This window comes from Euprymna scolopes, chromosome 20 (genome assembly GCF_053919585.1).
Source record: "Euprymna scolopes isolate OS-2025 chromosome 20, ASM5391958v1, whole genome shotgun sequence".
In the NCBI taxonomy this organism is placed as follows: domain Eukaryota; kingdom Metazoa; phylum Mollusca; class Cephalopoda; order Sepiida; family Sepiolidae; genus Euprymna; species Euprymna scolopes.
The window spans coordinates 11,919,734-11,943,157 of record NC_136501.1 but is presented as its reverse complement, the minus strand read 5'-3'; the positions used below and the strand labels follow the sequence as shown (position 1 = coordinate 11,943,157).

The window sequence follows — 23,424 nt, the reverse complement described above, 5'->3', positions numbered from 1 at the left end:
GCGGTGGGGCAAGAACCATGAAATAACACAAATTCGTTACTCTTGGACTTGAAAACGATCATGTTGGAGTAAGCTGGGAAGCAGCCTTGTGGTATTGTATTCCATAGATAGGTAGTTCTTGGAAATAAACTTTGTTCATGGAAGTTTTGTTTAGTTTTAGGTATACAAAGAAAAAAAAGGAAAATTGTTTACAGTGGTTGTAGGTTGATGAATTCTTCTGAAATTTTGAGGATGGAGGGCATGATTATAGATTGGGGCACAGTCGAGCACTTTCCATGAAAATAACAATAGAGAAAGACTAACAACCTCTCTTATGTGAAAAAGACACAGTAGGGAAAAGAACATGCCCTATTAGATTTCAAAGTTAATTTTAAATGAGAAAAAGGTACTCAAAGTGTTGTAATAGGACATATTTGACTCTTATACTAGCAGAGCATTGTTTCAAGAGTTAGATACTTTCTGGATCAGTAGAATGATCCAACCATTTTTGGTCCCCTCGACAAAAGAGGGATTGAACCTTGTAATAACCACCTGTTCATCTGTTCGCACTTTCCTCAATAACCACGCTTTGGATTTTTTTTTTTTACATTGTGCAAACATTAGTCATGGTGAAAGTAAATTTTTGGCCAGAACAGATTTTCTGAGATAACTCTGATTGAGGAGACATTATAGGGGTAAAATTGCCCCCAAGTCATTCATCCATTTGTTTGTTCACACTTTTCACAATAACCATGCCTTCAATTTTTAAAAAAATTTGCACAAACATTAGTCATGGTGAAAGTAAATCTTTCACTCATGGAGGGGGATTTTGCATGCTCGATTTTTTTTTTTTTTTTTTTTTTTTTTTTTTCCGAAAAAATTAGCAACAGATTGTAAGTCTTTCATTTTGTGTCTGGAGTGGCAGTTAGTTCTATAAGTTTATCAAAAGAGGAGGTTTCCTCAAACAGAAAGCCATTCATTTCAGTTGGGGTAAAGTGAGGATCCGAGTGTGAGTGGTTAAAGGAGAGAATCTTGGTTTTAGATGGTTTAAAAGTAATTGCACCACATGATCCAGGCTGGAAGAAAGAGAATCAGAAAGATTTTGATCATTAATGCTCTTCAAAGTGTTGCCATAGGTGGTTTTCATTAGTAGGACTATGACAAAGAATAGTCTTTTCATTATTTTGACTCTCGAGTATAAACCAGTTAATATCCTATGTTTTTAGATAGTGATGTGGTTCTCCATTGATTAACTGTGTCAGATATACACTCGAGAGTCAAAACAATGAAAAGAATATTCTCTTGTCATAGTGCTAGTCATCAGCAATAGATGTCCATAAATCATTTTTCGACGAATATTTGAATAAAACGAAACACTGAATTTACAGGGCCTTAAAAAAAACACACCCATACTTGAAAATAAAAACACTTATAATAATCTTCCAGATCCTCTCGATATGTTATGCCTTTCCCATAAAAGAAATAATATAAAAAATATGTGATATCTTGGGGAAAAGCAAGTTAATGGTTGCAAGTGTGTTTGCATATTGAAATGGGTGCTCTAATCTAATATATAAATGGCTATGTTTCTGTCGGTCTGTCTGTCTCCATATTTTCAAACTCTATCTCCTCCGTAACTAAAAGTCGCAGAGCGGCGCTAGGGGCCTCAAATGATTGGATCTTTTACAGGCCGTTCTTTTATGGATCTTTAGGCAGTTAAGATTGTTTTTAAGGAGTCAAAAATGGGTCAAAATTTAGGAAAAAATCGTTAAACATTTTGTACATTCATCTTAGTTTATTTTTAATCGGTTTATATGTGTGTCACGTTGGTACAGTGGTAACGTCACCAGCTTTGAATGCTACAGTTTCAGTTTTGATTCTAGCTGATGGCACTTAAATACTTTTTTTTTACTTTTGAAATCATGAATATATACTTAATCTGGACAAATTAAAATATCATATTTAAGCGTATTTTATGCCGGAGCAAAGCCTTAGAGAATGACCTCTAGTCTGTAGGGGAATAGGAACGTAAATGGATGGTAACATTTAATGCTGCTAAGGCTAAGCTTCTTTCCTTTAACAACCATAAGAAATCTTCACCACCACTGATTGTCATAACTAATTATACACTACCTGAAAGCTTAACATTTACAGGCTTTTTTTTTTTTTACACAGTGATCACCACTTATCAAGGTCCGGAAGCCACTCAGGGATAAGGGTTATTGCAAGTACATTACGTTAGTGGGGAGATTTGATGAAGTGTTTAATTAAGGGGCCGGTTCATTAGGAATTTGTTAACATTGGACTTGAAGACATCCAAGTTGTAGTCCGGAGGGAAGCAGGCAGACGGAACAGAGTTCCACAGGCGTGCAGTTCTAAGAAAGAAGCTTTGTTCATGGAATCCGCGTTTTGATTTAGGCACAGATATAGAGTGGGGGAAATTCATGATTCAGCTAGACAGGTGTTTTTCGTGAAAGATTGGCGAGGAGGGACCAGAGATTGGAGTTCAGACGAGCACCTGCCATGAAAATAACGATAAAACAAGGATAGGCTCGCAACGTCTCTTCTGTGGGAGAGAGATTGCAGGGTAGAGAAAAGGGCATCCCCCACTAAGCCACGAAGTCTATTTTGTACTCTGTCAAGGCATGATAGGCTGTTTTTAACAGCTCCTGCCCAGATATGGCAACAGTACTCCATCCTTGGACGTACTTGGCTTTTATATAGATAGAGAATTGCATCAGTAGTGAGATATCTTCTGGAGCGGTAGAAGGATCCCACCATCTTTCCAGCGACCTTGGCAACAGACGATGTACGTGTTCCATTTCAGATCAGGAGTAAAGGTCAAACCCAGAAGATTGTCAAAACACGGGGCCTCACCCAGACGAGAGCCATCCATCACAATTGATGCCAGCTGGGGATCAGAGCATTAATGATGTAAGGATAGGAGTTTGGTTTTGGATGCATTAAAGGTAACCAGCCACATCTTCCCTCACTGAACCATGCGCTCGAGATCAGAGGAGAGAGAATTAGAGAGAACTTTGTCATTTACAGCCTTTGATGTGTTGCCGTAGATGGTCATGATGAATTGGAACAAATACATTGGATATCGCTGCAAAGATGGTAACATCAATTGGCATAAATACATAGAAGATATTGCCAAGGCTGCTGCAAAGGTGGGATCTCTCTATCGTGCTAGAAAATTACTTACACCTGATAGTATCCTATATCTCTACAAAGCCACCATTTGCCCATGCATGAAGTATTGTTGTCACATCTGGGCTGGTGCACCAACCGCTAGTCTCTCCCTCAGGGTCCAAAAAATGTAATAGGTCCCTCATTATCAATCAAACCCCAACCCCTGTCCTATCGCCACAATGTTGCATCACTGTACCTGTTTTACAAGTACTTTAATAGAATGCACTCTTATGAACTCGTAGCACTTGTATCCCTTTGACATAAATACGCCCAACTAATCTGACAAGCATTAAAATCCCACCCCTTCAGTGTAAATGTCTGTAGATGTTAGAAAGCTTTCTAATCTAATAATTTGTTCAATCAAACTTTTTTTTTTTTTTTCAAACGAGTCCCCACTTATCAAGTCCCGGAAGTCACTCAAGGATAAGGGTTAATAAGTGTACAGTAATCAATGGGAAAATGTACTAATCGTTAGTTGTAGGAATTGGGTAAATTGGATCACTTAAAAATTTGTTCACGTTGGACTTGAAGACAACCATATTGTACTCAGTTGGAAAGCAGGAAAACAACAGTTCTACAGACGTTCAGGTCTAAGAAAGAAACTTTGTTTATGGAATCTAATATATATATATAAAGAGTGGGGGAAATTATTGATAGTGGTTTCAACTAGATGAGTGTTTTTCGTGAAAGTAAGGCTGGAGGTGACGACCATAGATTGGAGCTCAAATGAGCACTTGCCATGAAACTAAGGATAAAGCAAAGACAGCTCACAACATCTCTTCTGTGGGAAAGAGGTTGGAGGGAAGAGAAAAAGGCATTCCCCACTAGGCTACAAAGTCTATTTTGAACTATGTTGAGGCAGAATCTGCTGTTTCTAGCAGATCCTGCCTAGATGTGGCAACAGTACTCCATCCTTGGACATACTTGGCTTTTATACAGGTATAGAATTGCATCAACAGTGAGATATTTACTGGAGTGGTAGAATTCTTTCTGTCTCTTACTTCCCTGACTACTAACAAGTTCAAATGTAACTTGAACAGATATCTTGCTGCTCAACTACCTTCATCGTGTCTTTGTAGATATGGTCCGAAACAGTAGCCTCTTACATTGAAGTGGCACTGTGCCTTGTCTAGAATTAATAGGAGTTAAAAATAAATAATCTTTAGAATTGTACAATTGTTATTTTCTGCAAAGGTTTTGCCATGGACAATTTTATATAAGATACTGTTTGAGCTATTATCAGTTGGATAAGAAATAGCTATTTTATTCGAGGGGAGGGGGTATTTTTCAATAGTACCATTGATTATTCTGTTAGTGGATAGACGTACTGAAGGGAGAGAAGAGAGGTGACAGAGGATGTGGAAACCTTTATTTACTTCAGCAGATGGTCCTGTCTGGTTAAGGCACAAGTAAATTTTTTTTTTTTTTTTTTTTTTTTTTTTTTTAGTCACTACTTATGGTTCAAAGATCATTTTTGAAAAGGATAAGGGTTAATGAGTTTATCCAAGTAATTGATAAAAATGGTTGGGACTGGGCAGAGTTTGATTATTTAAAAAGAGAGCTCAACAAAAATTTGTTAACATTGGACTTGAAAACAACCATGTTGTAATTAGCTGGAAAGCAGCCCCATAGTATTGTGTTCCACAGATCAACTGTTATTAGAAAGAAATTTCTCTCATGGATGTTCGGTTTAGTTTTAGGCACACTTGAAAGTTTATTTTCTCTTTAATTTATTCAAATCTTGTCAATCCATTTGCTGTTTTGATTTTTCAATTATTACCATTTTATTAATTTGATTGTTGATATCATTCCTTGTGTTCTATTCAGTTCATTTTCAATCTGAAGTTTTATTAAAATTTGAATTTTAGATATTTTTTGTCTATCATAATATGATGTGGATATGACCGTTTGCCAGATTTTCTTTAACATTCATTATATTCAGTGAACAGATGCTTTCATTTCAAATCATCTTTAAATATTACTTTTTAATTGTATTCATTTTTTTTCTGAAATATTTGTGTCTACAACCAGTATTGAGTTTGTGGCAATAAATGTTACTAAAATATTAGGGTTTTTTTTTTTTATATAATATTAGCTGTACATATATAATGCTTATACAATTATATTTCCCCTTTTATTTATACTAATCCTTTAATTTATGAAGCTCTATGTAACTAATATTAAAATTCAAAGATGGTGTAACTAAAAGAAAATACAATTGCAACTTCTATTCCGATTTTCGAATTTTGTAATCATGCCCATATTCCTTTTTCTTTTTAGATAGATGATTTCCTTTTTTTCTGATAAGGGTGGAATAGATTAAAAAATTGACAATAATTGCATGAATGATTCTGCGCTACAAAACATGTGCTGTCAAGAACTGAACATTTTAACATGCTTAAAGAAATAAACAGTAAGATGGACAACATCTTAAAATCTGGAGTATAGACTTTTTATCATTTATTTAGGCATATTTTTGTTTTAGTTATTTATTAAATATTCAAATATTTTCACATGCATAAAAGTTTATCCATGGGCACATGTTTCTGGGTATCCCTCATCATCAGCATGGTTATACCTTCTGGCATAGACATGCTGATAACAGGTGTACAGGATCTTTGTGTGTTCTTCGACTCCGACATTAAAATGAAACAACAAAATACTGAGTTACAATATATACAACAATACACTTATTTGTGAACAATGGAAAAAGACAGAGCATATTCTTTTTGTTTTAATTTTCTTATCACTTTGTTTTTCCTGGGAATGGGGCATTCTAAAGATGCCAAACATTCTCCCATTAGTTTAGTTACTCCAACCAAGAGATCTTTTTAAGATTTTAACCGTCCCTTTAAGTGCTAGTGTTCGTATTTCTTTTGTACTTGGTTCACCGGGTATATTCGCCAGATAGTTTTGGAAATTCTTTTTCATTAGCACGGTTGCTCCTATAATGACTGGTATGATTGATACCTTCTTAAGATTCCAGTTTCTTTTCATGTCATACATAAGTTCTTGGTAGTAATTGTCTGTATTTTTGAGATGAGGTGTTTTCATTGATTGAGATTGTCGGACTGACTTCCTCATCTTCGTTGTTATTGTCACAACGTTTTGGCCGTTTTGCCCTCCGGCCTTCATCAGGTGTTTTGTATCGAACTGGGGAACCGTTTGTTAGGAGTCTCAAACCCAACCCTTTATTATTATTACGGGGGTACCGTGTTCGGACTCCAGCTAGGCTCTGGGACATAGTTGCTGATTCTCTGTTTTGAATGTTACTTTTTCACTGCCTTCGTTCAGGATTGAACTCAGCACCTTTGGGTAACTGTAAACTTTGATACAACGTCTAGGGCCACTCGGCCATATGTCACTAGGACAATTCTTAGTTGTTTTTTGTTAATGTTAAACCTATGTTGTTATTCAAGGTTTTCTCTCTCTATCAGAGGTGTCCAAATTGCATTCAGCTCTATGCTTGGTTTGCTCAGTAGGTTATGTCCGAGCATGTGAGCTGTTTCTTTAAGTTTTCTTACTTTCCAGTGGGTCTTTCTGTTTATTATTTTTACTTCATCCCATAGGGGGCGATGTCCTTGGTATTTTGTTATTTTCTCTCTCTCAGCTCTGTTAAGGCCAGTATGATTAGGGACGCTTACTTCAACTAGGGTTGCTACATTCTTCTTGTCCCATATCATTATGTCAGGCTTAATAGGCCCATTTTCTAGGTATGTAGCTGTAGGAATTTCGTAGTCAGTGGATGGTGTATGACTTATTTGTGTATACGTACACGTGTGATAGACATAATCATAAAATGTTCATTGTGTGTATGTGTGTGTGTGGACAGTTCTGAGAAGTTTGTTAATGTTGTTGAAGTTAATGTAATTGTTCATGACACCTCATTAATGTTTATGACGAAATTAAGTCATCTTACCTTGAGTATGTATACATGCGTACATGCAAGAATTTGATCTTCACTTGAGTGTATTTATGGAGCGAACACAATCACATCTGTCATGCTTGTGTCGAGACGAAAAAGAGAAAAGAAATGGAACTGGAGTGAGAGAGAAATAAAAGGTACAAAAGGGAATGACCTAGATGTCATGTCACCATGTCAAATGTCAGATCAACATTGTTTTTGTGTGTTACACTCACGTGGCTTATTTTGTGGCCATGTGTTCAGGCCACAGGTGAAACACTGTTATAGCAGTCATGATAGTTCCTATAATACTCCCCCTCAGATAGTCGGAGGCTACCGAGAAAAGTAAATGAAATTAGTATGTAGGTGTGGTGTAGCATGTGTATATGCAAGAAGGTTTAAGACATGTCATAGTCCACATAATTGCATAGAAATATTACACAAAAGCCACTGTAATAGTGGGTTGGACAAAAGAGGTGGAAGATGCAGGTCAGCGTCATTACGAGGTGTACGAGAAGCAGGTGTAATGACGGAATCTAGGTGTGACAATGGTTATCTGGGTTGGATGCAATGATTGCTTCTGAGCCAGAAAAACTTGTTGCATAAATTCTGTCAAAGACGTATCTCGTTCCTCTTCAGCTGAGATGTAATCAAAGTCTAGAGATTTCTCAAGACTGTTGGGATCGCAAAAGCGGGAAGGAGTGTCAACTACAATATTCGTCTCACCAGGTAAATATTGGATGTGGGCAGAATATTGTGTCACAGAATCTATTTGTTGAAGTTCTCTGGGTGTATGATTACCAGAAATGGAAGATGTAAGGGAAGCAATCAGAAGTTTGTGGTCAGTGAAAATAGTGAATTGTTTCCCTTTCAACATGAAACGGAAATGTTTGACTGCTAAGTACATGGCGAGTAGTTCTTGACCAAAAACGTATTTACACTGAGGAGTGTTCAGCTTAGCAGAAAAGAAAGACAGTGATCATGTTTGACCGTTTACGACCTGATTGAGTACTGCACCAACAACTACATCAGAAGCATCTGTCGAAAGAAAAAGCTTAACTGCGGGGTCCAGATCGAAAGGAGTGCATATCACAATCATAGGAATGTCTTCCTCGCCGATCGGGATTTGGTTATATGCACATTCTAAATAAATGCATGAAAAAACTGTAGAGCCAGATAAGGGTGCAGAAAACTCGTGCAGGTGTGGAATCTGGTATTTGTCAGGAAAAGTTGCTGCATTGAGAGCTCGGTAGTCTCTGCAGGGTCTCCAGTCTCCTTCCGATTTCTTTGGTACAATATGGATATATCTATACTGGTATCCAAATTGAATATTGAAATACTCATATCTTTAGTTCAATGAGATGAAACTACATGAAAATTTGAAGGCTTATAATACTATTCTAAAGTTAAAATTTTATGACAATTGGTAAAAAAGAACCTATATTTTCAAACCAATAAAATATGCCCAAATTTGCTTACATTTTTATATATAGTGTCCTGCAGGCCAGCTTCAGTTTTGCTGCTTCGGTTGTCTTCCCTGTGGCCTTGCTAGGTCACTAATATATATAGATATACCACCTTTTTTGGCAATTTAATAAGTTCCAAATCTTAGCAACAATTGATCAGAATTTAACAAATGAAGGTTCTTGGGAAAGATAATAATCTGATTTGTGTAGTTAGTTATGTGACATTTGCCCTTAAGGTCGCACATTAAAGGGATCATTCAGAGCCTATTTTTGGCACTTTTTACAGTTATAAAATATTTCAATCATAGTCATGTTTTCTTAGTTTTGCATATAAATGACAAAATATGATATTTCCCCAAAACCTCTAGCTCTGGAGAGAAGACTAAAACTTGCTTCTATGGTTTCAAATGATCTGAAATAACAGCAAGGGGAAACTTGATTGCAAATATTTCTCATATGTTATATCTCGCCCTCTTTAATTTTCATGCATAAAGTAAATTTCAGTGTATAAAGATTATTTGATACTGAAGATATTTATAATCATATCCTATTTCCAAAAGAGGGATGATATAACATATGAGAAATATTTGGAATCAAGTCTCCTCTTGCTTTTATTTCAGATCATTTGAAACCATAGCAGCAAGTTTTAATCTCCCCTCCATCAAGGCTAGAGGTTTTGGGGAAATATATATATACTAGCAGGGATGCCCGGCATTGCCCAGGTGTGTGTAAGGAACTCCGAAAAAAAAAATGATAGTAGTGAGGGTGGGGGGTGGGGGTCAAAACACGAGTAGGCAGCCCGGGTGGAAAGAGATGTTTTAAAAAAAAAAAAAAGTGCTGGCAGGCAGGCTAACGCAAGGAAGTGCGGGATGTGGAGAGGTGGTGTAGTAAAGAACGGGGGGAGGGGCAAAAAAAAGGTGATAGTAGCGGAGGTGCCCGGGTGTGTGTAAGTGGTGTAGTGAGGAACCCCAAGGAGGTGTTAAAAAAAAAAAAAAAAGTGGTAGTAGAGGGAGAGGGTTAAAACAACGAATTGAGAGGTTTTAAAAAAATAAATAAAAATGATAGTAAACAGGCAGGCTCGAACCCGTAACACAAAGGAGGAAAAAGTGTAAAAACGTGATGTCATAGCTGATGTCTTCATGGCACGACCAGAAGTCCTGACTGTTGAAATTAACCATAGTCAGTCCAACTGAGACAATGACTTTGTGAAAATGTTGGTGCAAAAACCAACCCCTCCTTGTAAAAAACTGCCCAGTTGAGGGTGAAGGAATTAATATTTTTGAACAATTTTTCGATATTTGTCATCCGAAAGGACTTTTTCATGGCATATGTCAAGCAGGATGATTTGCACAAACCAAAATTTTTTAATAAGAGATTTGTTCATTTTTTTCATACAAGAATTTGCAATTCTATAAAATTCCTATCTTAACAACTTACCATTGAGAATTTGTTCAAAACATTATCTAATTACCGAGTCCATTTGAAAAAAATCACCAAAGATGCAAGTCACAAAACTTCAACCATATTGATAATACCTACAATTTTAGCTTTTAGGTTATTTCTTTCAAAAGTTGTCCAATCTAATTCTAGCATTTCTGACTTCAGTGGAATCCTTCTCACCATTGTTGAACAATATCATTTAGATAGGATGAAAATCTTGTTTCATCATAAAAACTTGTGCATTTCTACTTTCTCAGATCCAAGATTTAAATTTCAAAAGAATGATGTGGAAAACTCTAAGAACTAAATTCTAAATCTTCCACTTTCTACTGATGATAATAAGGCAGAACCAGCAGGATACATTTCTTCAAGCTCTGTTGAGGGTCAAGAAGATCAAAGTGAAAGTAAAACTGTATCTTTTTCAAGCCTGTTTGATGAATTAGCTTTGAATAATCTTACAGTAATAAATCCCAACTTAAAGCCGGTAGAAGCTGAGTTAAACCTGGAGATTGCAACTCCAACAGAAATACAAATATCACAATCTAAACTCAAAAAGAGTAAATCCTTTATGCTTAAGTGCACAAAATAACTTGATCATTGTGTAGCTTTACAACTATTCGCAAGAGGTGATGATCCATTTCAGTGATCCATTTCAGTGATGGAAGAAGATACGAGACCTTACCACTGCTGAGTAAACTGGCTTCAAATATTTAAGCGCACCACCTTCATCTGTGGAGAGTGAGAGGTTCTTTAGTACAAGTGGTAATGTGTATGAACCTATGAGGAACAGGATGGATCATGAGAATAGAGGAACTCTAATGTTTCTACATTACAACTTAAAAGTATTGAGACTATGAGAGTAGAGGAGACCGGCAGTAAGAACAAAAGAAGTAGACTAGCAGCAGCAGGTGCAGAACTTCAGCTTATAGTTATTCGCTTAAAGAATTACAAGTTATACTTTGTAGTTGGTTTGTAATTTCTTTTTTCTTATTGTTTAATTATATTCATTTGAAAACTGGAAATTGTACTTTGTATTTTATAATTTTAGTTAATAAAGACAAAAAGCCATAATGACCAGACACTTAACAAATGTTAAGTTAGCAGTTAATGTGTTAATGTGTCAAAGCTATCTGATTAGTCACTTGACAGTGATGAAATTATTTAAATTTAATTGGTTTTCTCTTTTCTCTTTATCGACAAATTGGTTGATTACCTGGCAATTAATCGGTACACCCCAAGTAGAGATGTATGCATCTGTCCTTTTACATGGCTTGTTGCACTATTGTTTTTTTTTGTTTTTGTTTTTTTTGTATTGATTTTTCTATTACCTGAATGTTTATATTTCATTAACTTTGTTGTCTTCTGTTTTAGTAAAGGTAGTCTTTTTTATTATTATTCCACCTCCACAGTTGATTTTATATTTATGGTCCAATTATGTTTTATCTTTCTGTGTATTTATGCGGCTTAAGTATACATTTTCCTATTCTCTTGCATCATAAAAAATGTGCATTTAGTTTGACTCGCACCTTTTTTTTAATATCCATTTAGAATATTTACTGCAAAATATCTGGAATGCTGAAAATGCAGCTGTTTTTTTATGTTTCCATAGTAATTACAATTTTGTTGTTTTTATTTATATTAGGAGTCCCTGTTGTATTTTGATGTGTTCATAGTGGCCTTCTGTGTGTGTGTGGGGGGGGGGGTAAGAGGTTAATGTGTGTCAGATTCTAATCTACAGAAACCAATTCATAAAACCCACATTTGACCTTGTGTCTAACCTCCAGCAAAGGAAATTAATTTATGTTAGTTTTCTTTTCTTTGTGTTTATGGCTGCTTCTTTTGAGTCTAAATGGTTTGGATTGTCTTGAGGCTTGTTCCATTACCCCTCTCTTCTATAAATTCTTTGACATTTTTGGTCCCCTGATTTATCGGAGAGTGGCGTCCATCTGTGCGTCCGTTATTCCGGACGATTGCCAGATAACCGTCCATTAGTTTTTCCTGAAATTTTTCCACAAATTGTATTTCATTAAATAGATGTGCACAGTAAAAAAATGTTTTTTGTGAAAATTTCCGTTGCGTCCCCAGGGGCTCAAAAGAGGTATAAAAAAAAAAAAATGCCCCAAAATGACCAAAAATTACACGTTTTGCCCCATAATTTTTGATCCATTCATTAGATTTTTTCTGAAACTTGGCCAAAATGTAGAGCCCATTGTTCTTAATATAAATCCGGTATGGGTGACCCTGGAAAAAAGTTTGGTTTGTGTCCCCAGAGACTTTTAGTGCTAAAAACGCCCCTTTTTGTAGTTCTATTTTCATATTTCTCAACAAAAACTTGATATGTCCTTGACATCTGTGGAACTCTGTTCCGTCTGCCTGCTTCCCACCGGACTACAACTTGGATGTCTTCAAGTCCAATGTTAACAAATTCCTAATGAACCGCCCCCTTAAGTAAACACTTCAAATCTCCGCACTAACGTAATGTACTTGCAATAACCCTTATCCCTGAGTGGCTTCCGGGCCTTGATAAGTGGTGATCACTGTGTAAAAAAAAAAAAATATGTGTGACTATATAGTGGTTTTTCATGGTGGACAACTCAAATATACATGTTTTAAGGCCTGAAACTGCACCGTTATACATTTGCATTGGGATTCGGCATCCCCAGGAGCTCAAAAGAGATCAAAAATGCACCAAACTGGCCAAAATGACACTTTTTGTCCCATAGCGTTTGATCCATGAGTGACCTTGACAAAATTCTGGTTTGCATCCCTCTGGGACTTTTGGAGCTAAAAAACATGCCTTTTTTTAGCTCTTTTTTCATATTACTCAGAAACTTGATATATATGTCTATATAGTGGTTTTCCATGGTGCTGAATTCAAACATACATGTCTTAAAGCATGAAACTGCACCGTTTGTCCATTTTCACTGGGATTTGGCATTCCCAGGAGCTCAAAAGGGGTCACAAGTGCCCCAAAATTGCAAAAAATGACACTTTTTACCCCATAACTTTTGCCCTATCCATTAGATTTTTCTGAAACTTGGCATAAATGTGAAGGCAAGGTTGGCCCTTCAAACTTCTCACATTCATCATTTCTTCACTATTTGTTTGTGGCATCATCTCATATGCAGCACCAGAGGGGGGCTTGTTTTTATTGCTACATTCACTTGATGTTTTTTTTTTTTCTTTTTTTTTTGCAAAGGTTTGATTCTGTAACTCTAAATGATTGTTTTTAGTGGATTCTGCTTATCAATTCTCAGAATTCGTATTCTGATGCTGTTATGCGGTTGCTTTAAATGCACTACACGCTCATCAAATGTTTCTCCTTTTTTATTGTTCAGACTTAAAACACTGGTTTCAAATTACTAAGATTTTTGTCTTAGTTTACAGTATTTTTTTTTTTAATTTTATTATTTCTAATTCCATTTTTTTGTTATCAAATTAAAATGTTAAATAAATATTACTTATATATATATATTTTTATTATAATCCTTTGAGATGAGTAATTTGTATACTTATTTATTTTGCAAACTGTTATCCTTATCTTTATCGGTGTTGTTGTTTCATTATATTGCTTCCTTTTTTATTTGACAGATTTTATGAATATAGCAGTTGCAATGTTTTTTATTAAAAAAAAAATTTTTTTTTTTAATCAAATTATGAAATTTGAAAGCAGAATGCATGCATGCGTGCATGTATGTCTGCCAGCAGAAATTCACCCAAGGTGAATTGGACTGGTTTCCTCCAAAAGAGGAAGTGTCAAGGGAATATTAAATTCACAAGCAGTCTCCAGTCGCATGTATAGGAAAGAATGTAAATTCATCTTTCCAATTTCACCAAGTGTAACTAATTTGATCGTTTTTACTATCACTTCACAAAGTTTTCTACTTAAAATGCTCTGAACAAAATTTTTAAGTGATGAACATTTCATTGTTGTAAACACAAGACACTTTCACAGTTCTTCATTTATTCAGAAACTTTTTGCTAATTTTGATATAAATACAACTTGTTGAAATTCAAGTCGTTTCTTCCAAAGAATGTGCAGGGAAGAACACCGTAGTGATTCATTAAGTGTCCTACCATCATAACCAAGAAGAAGAACTCGTTATTATTGGCATTTCTGAATTCTTTTGACTTGCTAAACATTTGTCTATGAAGTAAAATAATAGGGATATCCAATTTCTTGTGAGAAATTGCTAACGTTTTACACACTATCGGTGACGTCATCATTTGCTGTGTACATTAATTTGTGTTAGTTCTGCTCAACGATGCTAAAATGATTAATTGAAGTAGCATGTTTTTGCTATTGGTTTATTAGATTTTGTATTAACTAGTTGGATAGTTTTAGAAATATCAGCAAGACCAGGTAGGGTAGCATCAGATATGTTGGATACATTAGCAGGAGGAAGGTCATGAGTATCAGAAGATTCAATAGGTTCATGGGCTGGCATTCTACATATAGCATCAGTTTTGTTTTAATACCTGTATTTGTGCCGGCTATTATAAATATTAGTGATTTATTTTTATTTTGTAATATGAAATTATTGGAAAACCATTATTTTGGTTATGTAATGTGGCCCATTTTGGCTACGTCCTGTAAAGTATTGGTTTTATCCTACATTTTTTTTATTTGTCCAATTAAAATTGGGCACAAAGTGACAGGGTGGTTTTGATATTCATCTAAATAAAATAAAAAAAATGAATATAAAAAAATATTTGACTGCGTACTATTCTAATTTATGATAATCGTTATCAGAGAGTTTACTGATTAACAGTATCTTAAATATTTGTAAATTAAATATTAACATTTGAACAGTAGTCATCGAAAAAAGGTCAAGTGGTTAACCGCAATGGGATAGGAATGCTGAGTCTCTTAGTAATTACTGCCTTCCATAGTTGTTGTTGTCTCACCACGTTTTTAGCCAACTAATCCTTTGGGCCCCATGGTGCAGTGGATAGAGGCGTTGAATCTCTACAGTTCCAGGTGAGTATTGTCTGAAGATAGCGGTTTCAATCCTACCCAAAATTGGCCAGAGGATTAATTGGCCCAAAATGTGGTGAGATGACACTAACTAAAATTAAAAAGTATAAAAAGCCATAAATTATCTTATGAGAATTTCTACAGTAATTATCCTACAGTAACTATAATTGTTTATGTAGTATTGGAAGTTTGTCTTTTTGTACTTTTAAAGTTTGAGTTTTTATTATTTAAGCATTTAAAATTACGATTTATGGTTGCTATGACTACATTGTATTTTTCTTCTGAGCATATTTTTGATAAACTTATGGCGGTGGAGGGGGGGGGCTCTTAAATCTTTCAAAATGCATTGTTGCAAAGTTTAGTTTCACTTTTATGATTTCAATATTCAATAAAAATTTAAGAATTCATTGTAAAGTATAAAGTGCTTACCAGTGTTGCAGAGTCAGGAAGTATAAAATCTAACTTCCTTCCAATTTTTAGGATTTAAAAATATTTGATTTTGATCAGTTATTAGAAGACGTAAAAATCTTCCAATATTCAGACTTTATTATTCAGAAAATTAAAATCTGACTAAAACCTCACAACACTCAGACTACAACCTTGGCGCTTAAACGTGTAAAACTCAAACGTGAAATTATCTGATAAATTTATTCATTCGCATAAGATTTTCAGTTCTTATTCTACTGCATCGGGGGGAGGGAGTACCTGTAGCCTGAGGTGCCCTCACTTGTGAAAGAATGCCGAGAGGACTGAGGAATTTTGTAAAGGTCTTTTTCAATAACCATGGATGCTCATCCAGTGTTCAGTAATGATCACAGAGAACACATTAAGCTGAACCTTGTGTCACATCCATGCTGCATGTAGAGTGGTATAAATACAAAGACAGCAGTTTTTCAGAAGGGACCAAATAATGCATGATTTGTAAATGTGTTTTTTTTTGTAGCAGATACACTAAAATTACACATAATGGGTTAAAAAAAAAACAAAGACACCGTATAACTATAAAAAGTTTGTATTATTTGGATTCATCTGACTACTGTTCTCATCTTGAGTGTGATTTCACAACATTTCGGTCTATATAACCTCCGACCTTCTTTAGGTGTATCTTGCTGAACTCGGGAATTTGGATGGAATTTCAAGCAGAACCCTTTATTTAATTCATAGGGGTAGCATGCTCTTGTTCCATCAGCCATGACTGGATAGAGGTCCTAAGTAATTCACAATTGTATTTTTTTGGTCGCTCACACTGAGGATTGAATCTTCAACCTCCAGGAGAATATCGCTTTTTACAATTGATTTTTCTAAGTACTCTAAGCACTGCTCCACAGGTCCTTGCAAACAATTCTGGTACAAATTTTAGGAGTTTTAAACCTATTTTATTTCTATTTGTCAGTATCACTATTTATTACTATATATTAACGTGTGTGTGTGTGTATATATATATATATATATATATATATATTAATGTTTATGTTTATTACTTGTGTATATTATCTATTGTTTATAATTAATGGTTCCCATGTCGTATTAAATTCTATACTAAGTCTACTTAGTAATCGACAATCTAGTTTGACAAGATACTCCTGAAGAAAATCTGAAGTTACATCGACCAAAACGTTGTGAAAATTGCACTCAAGATGAGAACAGTAGTCCAATGAATCCAAATAATATGAATAACCAATCCTAAAAAGTTTCATTTAATAGCGATTTTTTTTTTTTTTTCTTGCCTACAAAAACATGGGTTGCCACCAAAACAAATGTATTGTCAGAAGTATATTTCATCATTTACTTATGTACGATTGCTACCAATAGAGGAGACGGTCCCCCCCCCCAAAAAAAAAGTTTAAAATCTAATATGTCCCATACTATGTGACATCCCTGTGCCTGCTTTACAAGTACTTATGAACTAGTAGTACTTGTGCCACCTCAGCGTACAAAGTTCTGACAAGCAGCAAAATCTCACCCCTCATTTTTGAGGTCCCTAGATGCTGATAAGCCTACTCTAATAGCTTGTTTCCTTGGACTGCTAGACTTTTGAAATTCCCTCTTTAATACCTACTGTCTTGATTGCAGGAGTTTAAATGTAATGTGAACAGATATATCGCTGCTCAACTCCCCACAGTCCCCTATTAGACAAAATCCCAAATAGTAGCCCCTTACGTTCCAAATGACAGTATGCCTTGTTTTGGATGAAGAAGAGTAAAATAAAAAACATAATGTAATGAAGCAAATATATTGTCGATAAAGAGATAGATTTGTACTTATCTGTACACCTTATGTGTTGGTTGAATCATAAAAACAATGCCAGCTGAAGTGGTCGATCTTGTATACATAATTTTCTGTGTGTTATTTATTGTTTGTACATTTATAAATTTACTTTTCATTTTTCCAGTGAATTATGGATCTTCAGTGGTTCTCTCAGAAAAATACGGTCACATGGTTACAACGGTTATGTGGCAATATTTTAAAGACCGGACCAATTCCAAAACATGTAGCTTTCATTATGGATGGCAACAGGCGCTTTGCTTCAAAGAAATCCATGGAAAATTCTCAAGGCCATCTGAAAGGAGTTGAAAAGCTTGCTGAGGTAAGGGGCATTTTATTTCTTGGAACCATTTTTTTTTTTTTTTTTTTTTTTTTTTTTTTACTCACGTTCGCTCCTAATAAGGCATATCGCCACTTGGATGTAAGGAGCTACTATTTTAGACCATGCCTAACGAGACGTTGGTTTACGTTACATTTAAACTTCTGCATATCATTACATATATGGCATAATCACATTGACACACCGGTTCCCGTCAGATCACTCACCAAAATTAAGCAACGATGAGCCTGCCCAGTACCAGATGGTTGACCATTTGGGACATCCAGGTGCTGTATGTGCTCTCTGCTTATCTCGGCATTGTTTCCAGTCATCCTGGACTTCTCTTTGTCACTGGACTCGAGCAATGGCGATTCAGGAGAAGTGTGGTTAGAGATTGCGCAATCCTTGCCACACAATTACAAGCGCAGCTGCCCCAACATGAGGGTATCCTTTGTCTTTCAAGACTGAACGGAAGCATCGATCATTAGTCAGGGAAGTAGGTAACAGGAAGGGAATTCCAAAGTCTAGCTGTTTGAGGGAAGAAACTATTAGAGATTTGTTGCTAAGCGGGTTTATCAGGGATATGTATGTCGATAGGGCACAAGTGCAACAAGTTCATCAGAGCAGATTCCATTAAAATATTTTGACTTTATTTAGATCAGGTTGTTGTTTAAGTCGCATTTTTAACAACTTTCGACAAATGATAAAAAGCTAAGCATCACTGCTCTTTAATATCCCAGTCTTTTTCACTCCTCCCTTTTCATTTTTTTTTTTTTTACTCTTTGTTCCTTTTGCTGCTGGCTTCTCGGCACTCAGTGTTTTTTCTATCTTACAAATTTATGAATGCTTATCTTAGCATCACTTATTTAGATTTTACTCTATGCCAATACCTCCATTTGTCATCGCTGGTTAAGTAAAGTCTAAATTTTGACACTGGCGTACATTTTGTTGTTTTAAATGGAAAATGGTAACGTGTGTACAAATTATTTTGAAGATTATTATACCTTTTTGGAGATATTTTATTTTAATTAGTCTTTTTTTCTTTTTTTTTTTTTTTTTTTTTTTTTTTTTTTTCAACTTTAAAAAATTTTACAAAATATGAATATGCAGACTAGATTCTTTAGTGCATATCCACAGTCCAACTTAAAAATATAGAAAAATCTTTTATACATATCTGTTACAGAATAAAAATGTCCTATTCCAAAAATCACAAAGTATTTTTTACTTTAAGACATTAATTTTTAAACAATGTGAAATTGTTAGCATTACATAGCTGATCTCACAAGTTTGAAGTATTGTTGAGTTATCTGCCCTTGTTTTTCAAGCCAGTCCATTTTTGCTTACTCATACAATTTGATTTTTTTAGTTTAAAAATAACTACTTGATAAATTTACATGATTTTTGGAATATAACATCTTCATTGTTTGGTGGGTATGTATATCAAAGATTTTTCTGTATTTTTTTTTTAATTAGGTTGAATTCTGGATAAGATCTATTTCTTAATTTCAAGAGGTTCAATCTAATTTCACTTTTCACAGAATATACAACCCAACTAAAAAGTACAACTTATTGGAGTATAGTTTGATCTATAAAAGTGAAATTGTCTCTGTCTGTGTACATTTCGCTACCAAACTACTCTATCAATTTTCAGTCTACAGACTCGAGATTTGACATAGGGGGTATTGGGATTTGAGAAAATCTATTTAATCTGGTTTTCGGTCAGAAATTTGGCTGTCAAGTGATCAAAGTTCAACAATTTTACTTTTGCACACTCTACCAAGCTCCTCCGTCAATTTTAGGTCTAAACACTTGAAATTTTAGATGTAGGTTACTTGGACATGGATCAAACTTTTTAATTTGAGCCTAAAACAATAAATGTTAAGAGGTCAAAATTGAGGTCAAAGTTTTTAAAAAATTGACCTCTGCAGTCTCTACCAAATTATTCAGTCAATTTTTGGTCTAAAAATTTGAAATTTTACATAAAGGGTATTCAGACATGCAGCAAGCTTTTTAATCAGTTTTTGGTCGAAAATTTGGCTGGCAAGAGGTCAAAATTGAAATAGTTGACCTTTGCAGACGCTACCAAACTTCTCCGCCAAAATTTGAAATTTAGATGTAGGTTACCTAGACATGAGTCAAACTTTTTAATATATATATACATATGCACATAAAGTTATGAACAGTGCATAGAGCCCAAGCAAAGCCGGGCTGAACTGCTAGTGTAAAATAAACTTGTAGTTAAATGAAAATTTAATTTTACAATTTCAGGTGTTGGAATGGTGTCTCTATCTTGGAATTACCGAAGCAACAGTATATGCTTTCAGCATTGACAATTTCAAGAGATCTAAGGAAGAGGTTGATTGTCTTATGGAATTGGCCCGAGCAAGAGCGAAACGTCTGATGGAAGAAAAGTAAGCAAAACCATTAATCATCATATTACATTAAATGTCTGTTTTAAATGTTGGCATGTTGGACAGCTTTTGGAAATTGACTTCCAAACTGACTTATCTCTGACCAGTTTTTTTTTTTTTTTTTTTTTTTTTTTTTTTTTTCAAAATTATTTGTATCACTTGCATACTTTACTTGACCATACCCTGCCAACTGACCTGATTACTGTAACTGTTGGAGATCTATTAACCCAACCACTTGCATCCATTATTTTAATGTGACCAAACCAACAATAACTCCTGCTCGAAACACATTTACTTATACTCTCAAGATTTAATCTTTCTCTGAGGTCATCAGATTTAAGCTGGTCTTTAAAACTCGTATTACATATCCACTCTGTAATGATGGAATGGGGGAGCAGCAAGTGCGATGCTTATTTACATTGGTGATTTTTTTAAACCAACCCATTTCAGGTGGAAACATTATTGCATACTTACATGAAATGGCGAAATTAGTATAAATTCCAATAATTGTGCAAAATGATCCAGTAGATGATGGGCTAGAAGTATTTTAAATAAAAACTCAGCCACAATTACGTTCCCAGATATCGTATTTAAAGATGGCAGACCCTAAATTTAAGGCAAGTGTTATCTCCCTTGTTTGGCATACTGAATTTATCGCACAACTATTTCATATTAAAACATACAATAAAACTTGATAATTCAATAAATTTTATTTTTTTTACTTGTAATTATTTTTCTACTGAATCACTTTCATAAATTTATGGAATTTATACTAATTTCGACATGACATGTAAGTATGTAATGTTTCCACCTGAAATGCGCTTGTTTAAAAAAAATCACTCATTTAAAAAAGCACTGAAAGTTTACTAATATATGTGTATATATATATATATATATATATATATATATATATACATACTAGCATTTCAGCCCGGTGTTGCCCGGATGTTTGGAGGTGTATGTTGAGCAAAAAAAAAAGGAGGGGGGGTCAATTTTTTTAACTTTGACCCTATTATGACCCCTTAACATTTATTTTGGACTCAAATCAAGTTATTATTAATTCATGTCCAATGAACCTATATCTAAAATTTCAAGTGTTTAGACCCAAAATTGTCGGAAGAGTTTGGTAGAGTTCTCAACGGTCAAATCGTCAAACTTTAACCCCTTAACAGCCAAATTTCTGGCCAAAAACTGATTTCAAAGATTTTCCCAAATCTCAATACTCTATATATTAAATTTCAAGTCAGTAAAATTGACAGTTATTGTGTAGGGAAATGTACACACACACACACACACTTTCACTTTTATAGATATATATGTAAAACTTTTCTGTAGCTTTTTCCTCTGAGGATTTCTAAATGAAAAAGTTTTCCTACACATTTTGAGGATCTGGAAGAAAGGACTAGAAAGACAATCCACGCAATTTCACCTAAGATGACAGGGAGAATCATTGAGAACTTCTGCGAACAATGTTGCTATTGGTTTGATTATCGATTTTCTACTAGAACTCTGATGTTGTTATCTTGTGTACACTTTTTCATCTGTATATGAATATTTTGGATGTTGGGAAGAAGGGCAGGTGCCATTAAATGATGAATTATAAGGAAAATGGAATTCCAATAATTGTGCAAAATGATCCAGTAGATGATGTGCTAGAAGTATTTTAAATAAAAAAATCAGCCACAATTATGTTCCCAGATATCGTGTTTAAAGATGGCAGACCCAGAACCCCATCTTCCAACGTAGACCTCTACTACCATGTCTCCTTCTCCAACATCAGGGGTCTACGTTCCAACCTTTCAGAGGTGGAAACCCAATTACAGGAGACGAAACCAGACATATTCTTCCTAAGCGAAACTGGCATTAGGCCGACCACTTCCCTTGACGAATTCATAATTAAAGGATACTCTAACTTAACATCTAAATCTGACCCCCAAGATCGACATGGAATATGTGCCTACATTAAAAATGTCTTTCCATGTGGTAGGGATATCTCCAGAGAAGACCCTAATTTACCTTATATGTGCTTCCGGGTTGCACTTGCTTACTCTACTGCATTTATGTTTTCTCTCTATCGCCCCCACAATAGTAGAGTTACTATCCTTAAGAGCATATCTGAAAGAATTAACCACATCCTGTCTGCTCACCCTTCAGCTAACCTCCACATTTGTGCTGACTTCAATGTCCACAATGCGGAATGGCTGATCCACTCTTACAAGACAGATGATGAGGGTAGGTTCGTTCATGATTTTGCCATTGCCTATTACCTCACCCAGATTATCCACGAATCCATCCGAGTGCCCGATACTTCCGGTCAGTATGCTAGCCTCCTAGACCTTTTTCTCACAACTTCCCCTGGGCTATGTTCAAGTTCTGTTCTGTCTCCTCTGGGATCTTCCGACCACGCGGTTGTATCAGTTAAGATAAAAATGAAATGCAATAAGCCTTCAGATGTACCTCTCCACCGTACTGTATATCGATACGCTACCGCTGACTGGGATAGCTTCCATACACTTATATCCGATCTACCCCTGCATTCCATGTTTAAAAAGGATGTGTCCTCTATAGTATCAGACCTGACCGAATGGCTAATTGTAGGCATAGACCGATTCATACCATCTAAAAAATTCCAACAAAAACCTAACAGCCAGCCATGGTTCTCCCCAGAATGTGCTGCTGCCATCGCGCACAGAAATCACTTTTTCCATAGCTACCAACATAATAGATGCACTGAGACTAAAGCTGCTTCAGAACTGCCAGCAACCACTGTAAAAGAGTAATAAAAAATGCAAGAGAGCTATTTGCTCAGTCTGTTAAATCCAAAGTAGCTGAGCAGCGGCTTGGTTCCCACCAGTCTTGGCAAATAGCAAACAGGATCCTGAACAGAAGCGTGCGTTCTATCCCAACCATCACCAATGGACCTGAGGTCATCTCGTCAGCATCAGATAAGGCCAAACTATTTGCCAAGAACTTTGCAGCTAATTCTACCCTATGCGACGAAGGCCATCAACTCCCCGTATTTCCTCCTATAACGGACAACACGCTCTGGAACATACAAATACCTGCGAGTGAGGTCGTCAAGCTAATCAAGAACCTTGATTCCAGTAAAGCAACTGGCCCAGACGGCATTCCAATCATTGTGCTGAAAAAGCTTCAACTAGAACTTGTCCCCATACTTATAAAACTGTTTAAGTGTTGCCTTAAAGAGAAGTGCTTTCAAACATCCTGGAAAACCTCATTAGTATGCCCTGTATTTAAGAATTCAGGTGAAAAGTCATCTCCCTCTCAGTACAGACCAATGTCTCCTGTGTGTCATGAATAAGCTGCTGGAATCCATATTAAATAGAGAAGTAGTCTACCACCTCAGCAGAAATAACCTTCTTAGTGACATGCAATATGGTTTCCGTTCTGCCAGGTCTACAGCAGATGTACTAACTGTTATATCTTATATAGGATTAGTGAATCTC

The 23,424-nt window shown here is 35.4% G+C and overlaps 1 protein-coding gene across 1 annotated transcript in view; it reads left to right on the top strand.

Moving 5' to 3' along the window:
* Positions 1-23,424, top strand: part of LOC145241327 (dehydrodolichyl diphosphate synthase complex subunit DHDDS-like) — a 99,410-nt gene that overhangs the window by 30,859 nt on the left and 45,127 nt on the right. The window contains exons 2-3 of the mRNA XM_080104159.1: positions 17,355-17,549; positions 19,815-19,957. Of these exons, the coding sequence (XP_079960285.1) occupies positions 17,361-17,549; positions 19,815-19,957 (332 nt within the window). The 5' untranslated portion in view covers positions 17,355-17,360. The remainder of the gene's footprint in view (positions 1-17,354; positions 17,550-19,814; positions 19,958-23,424) is intronic.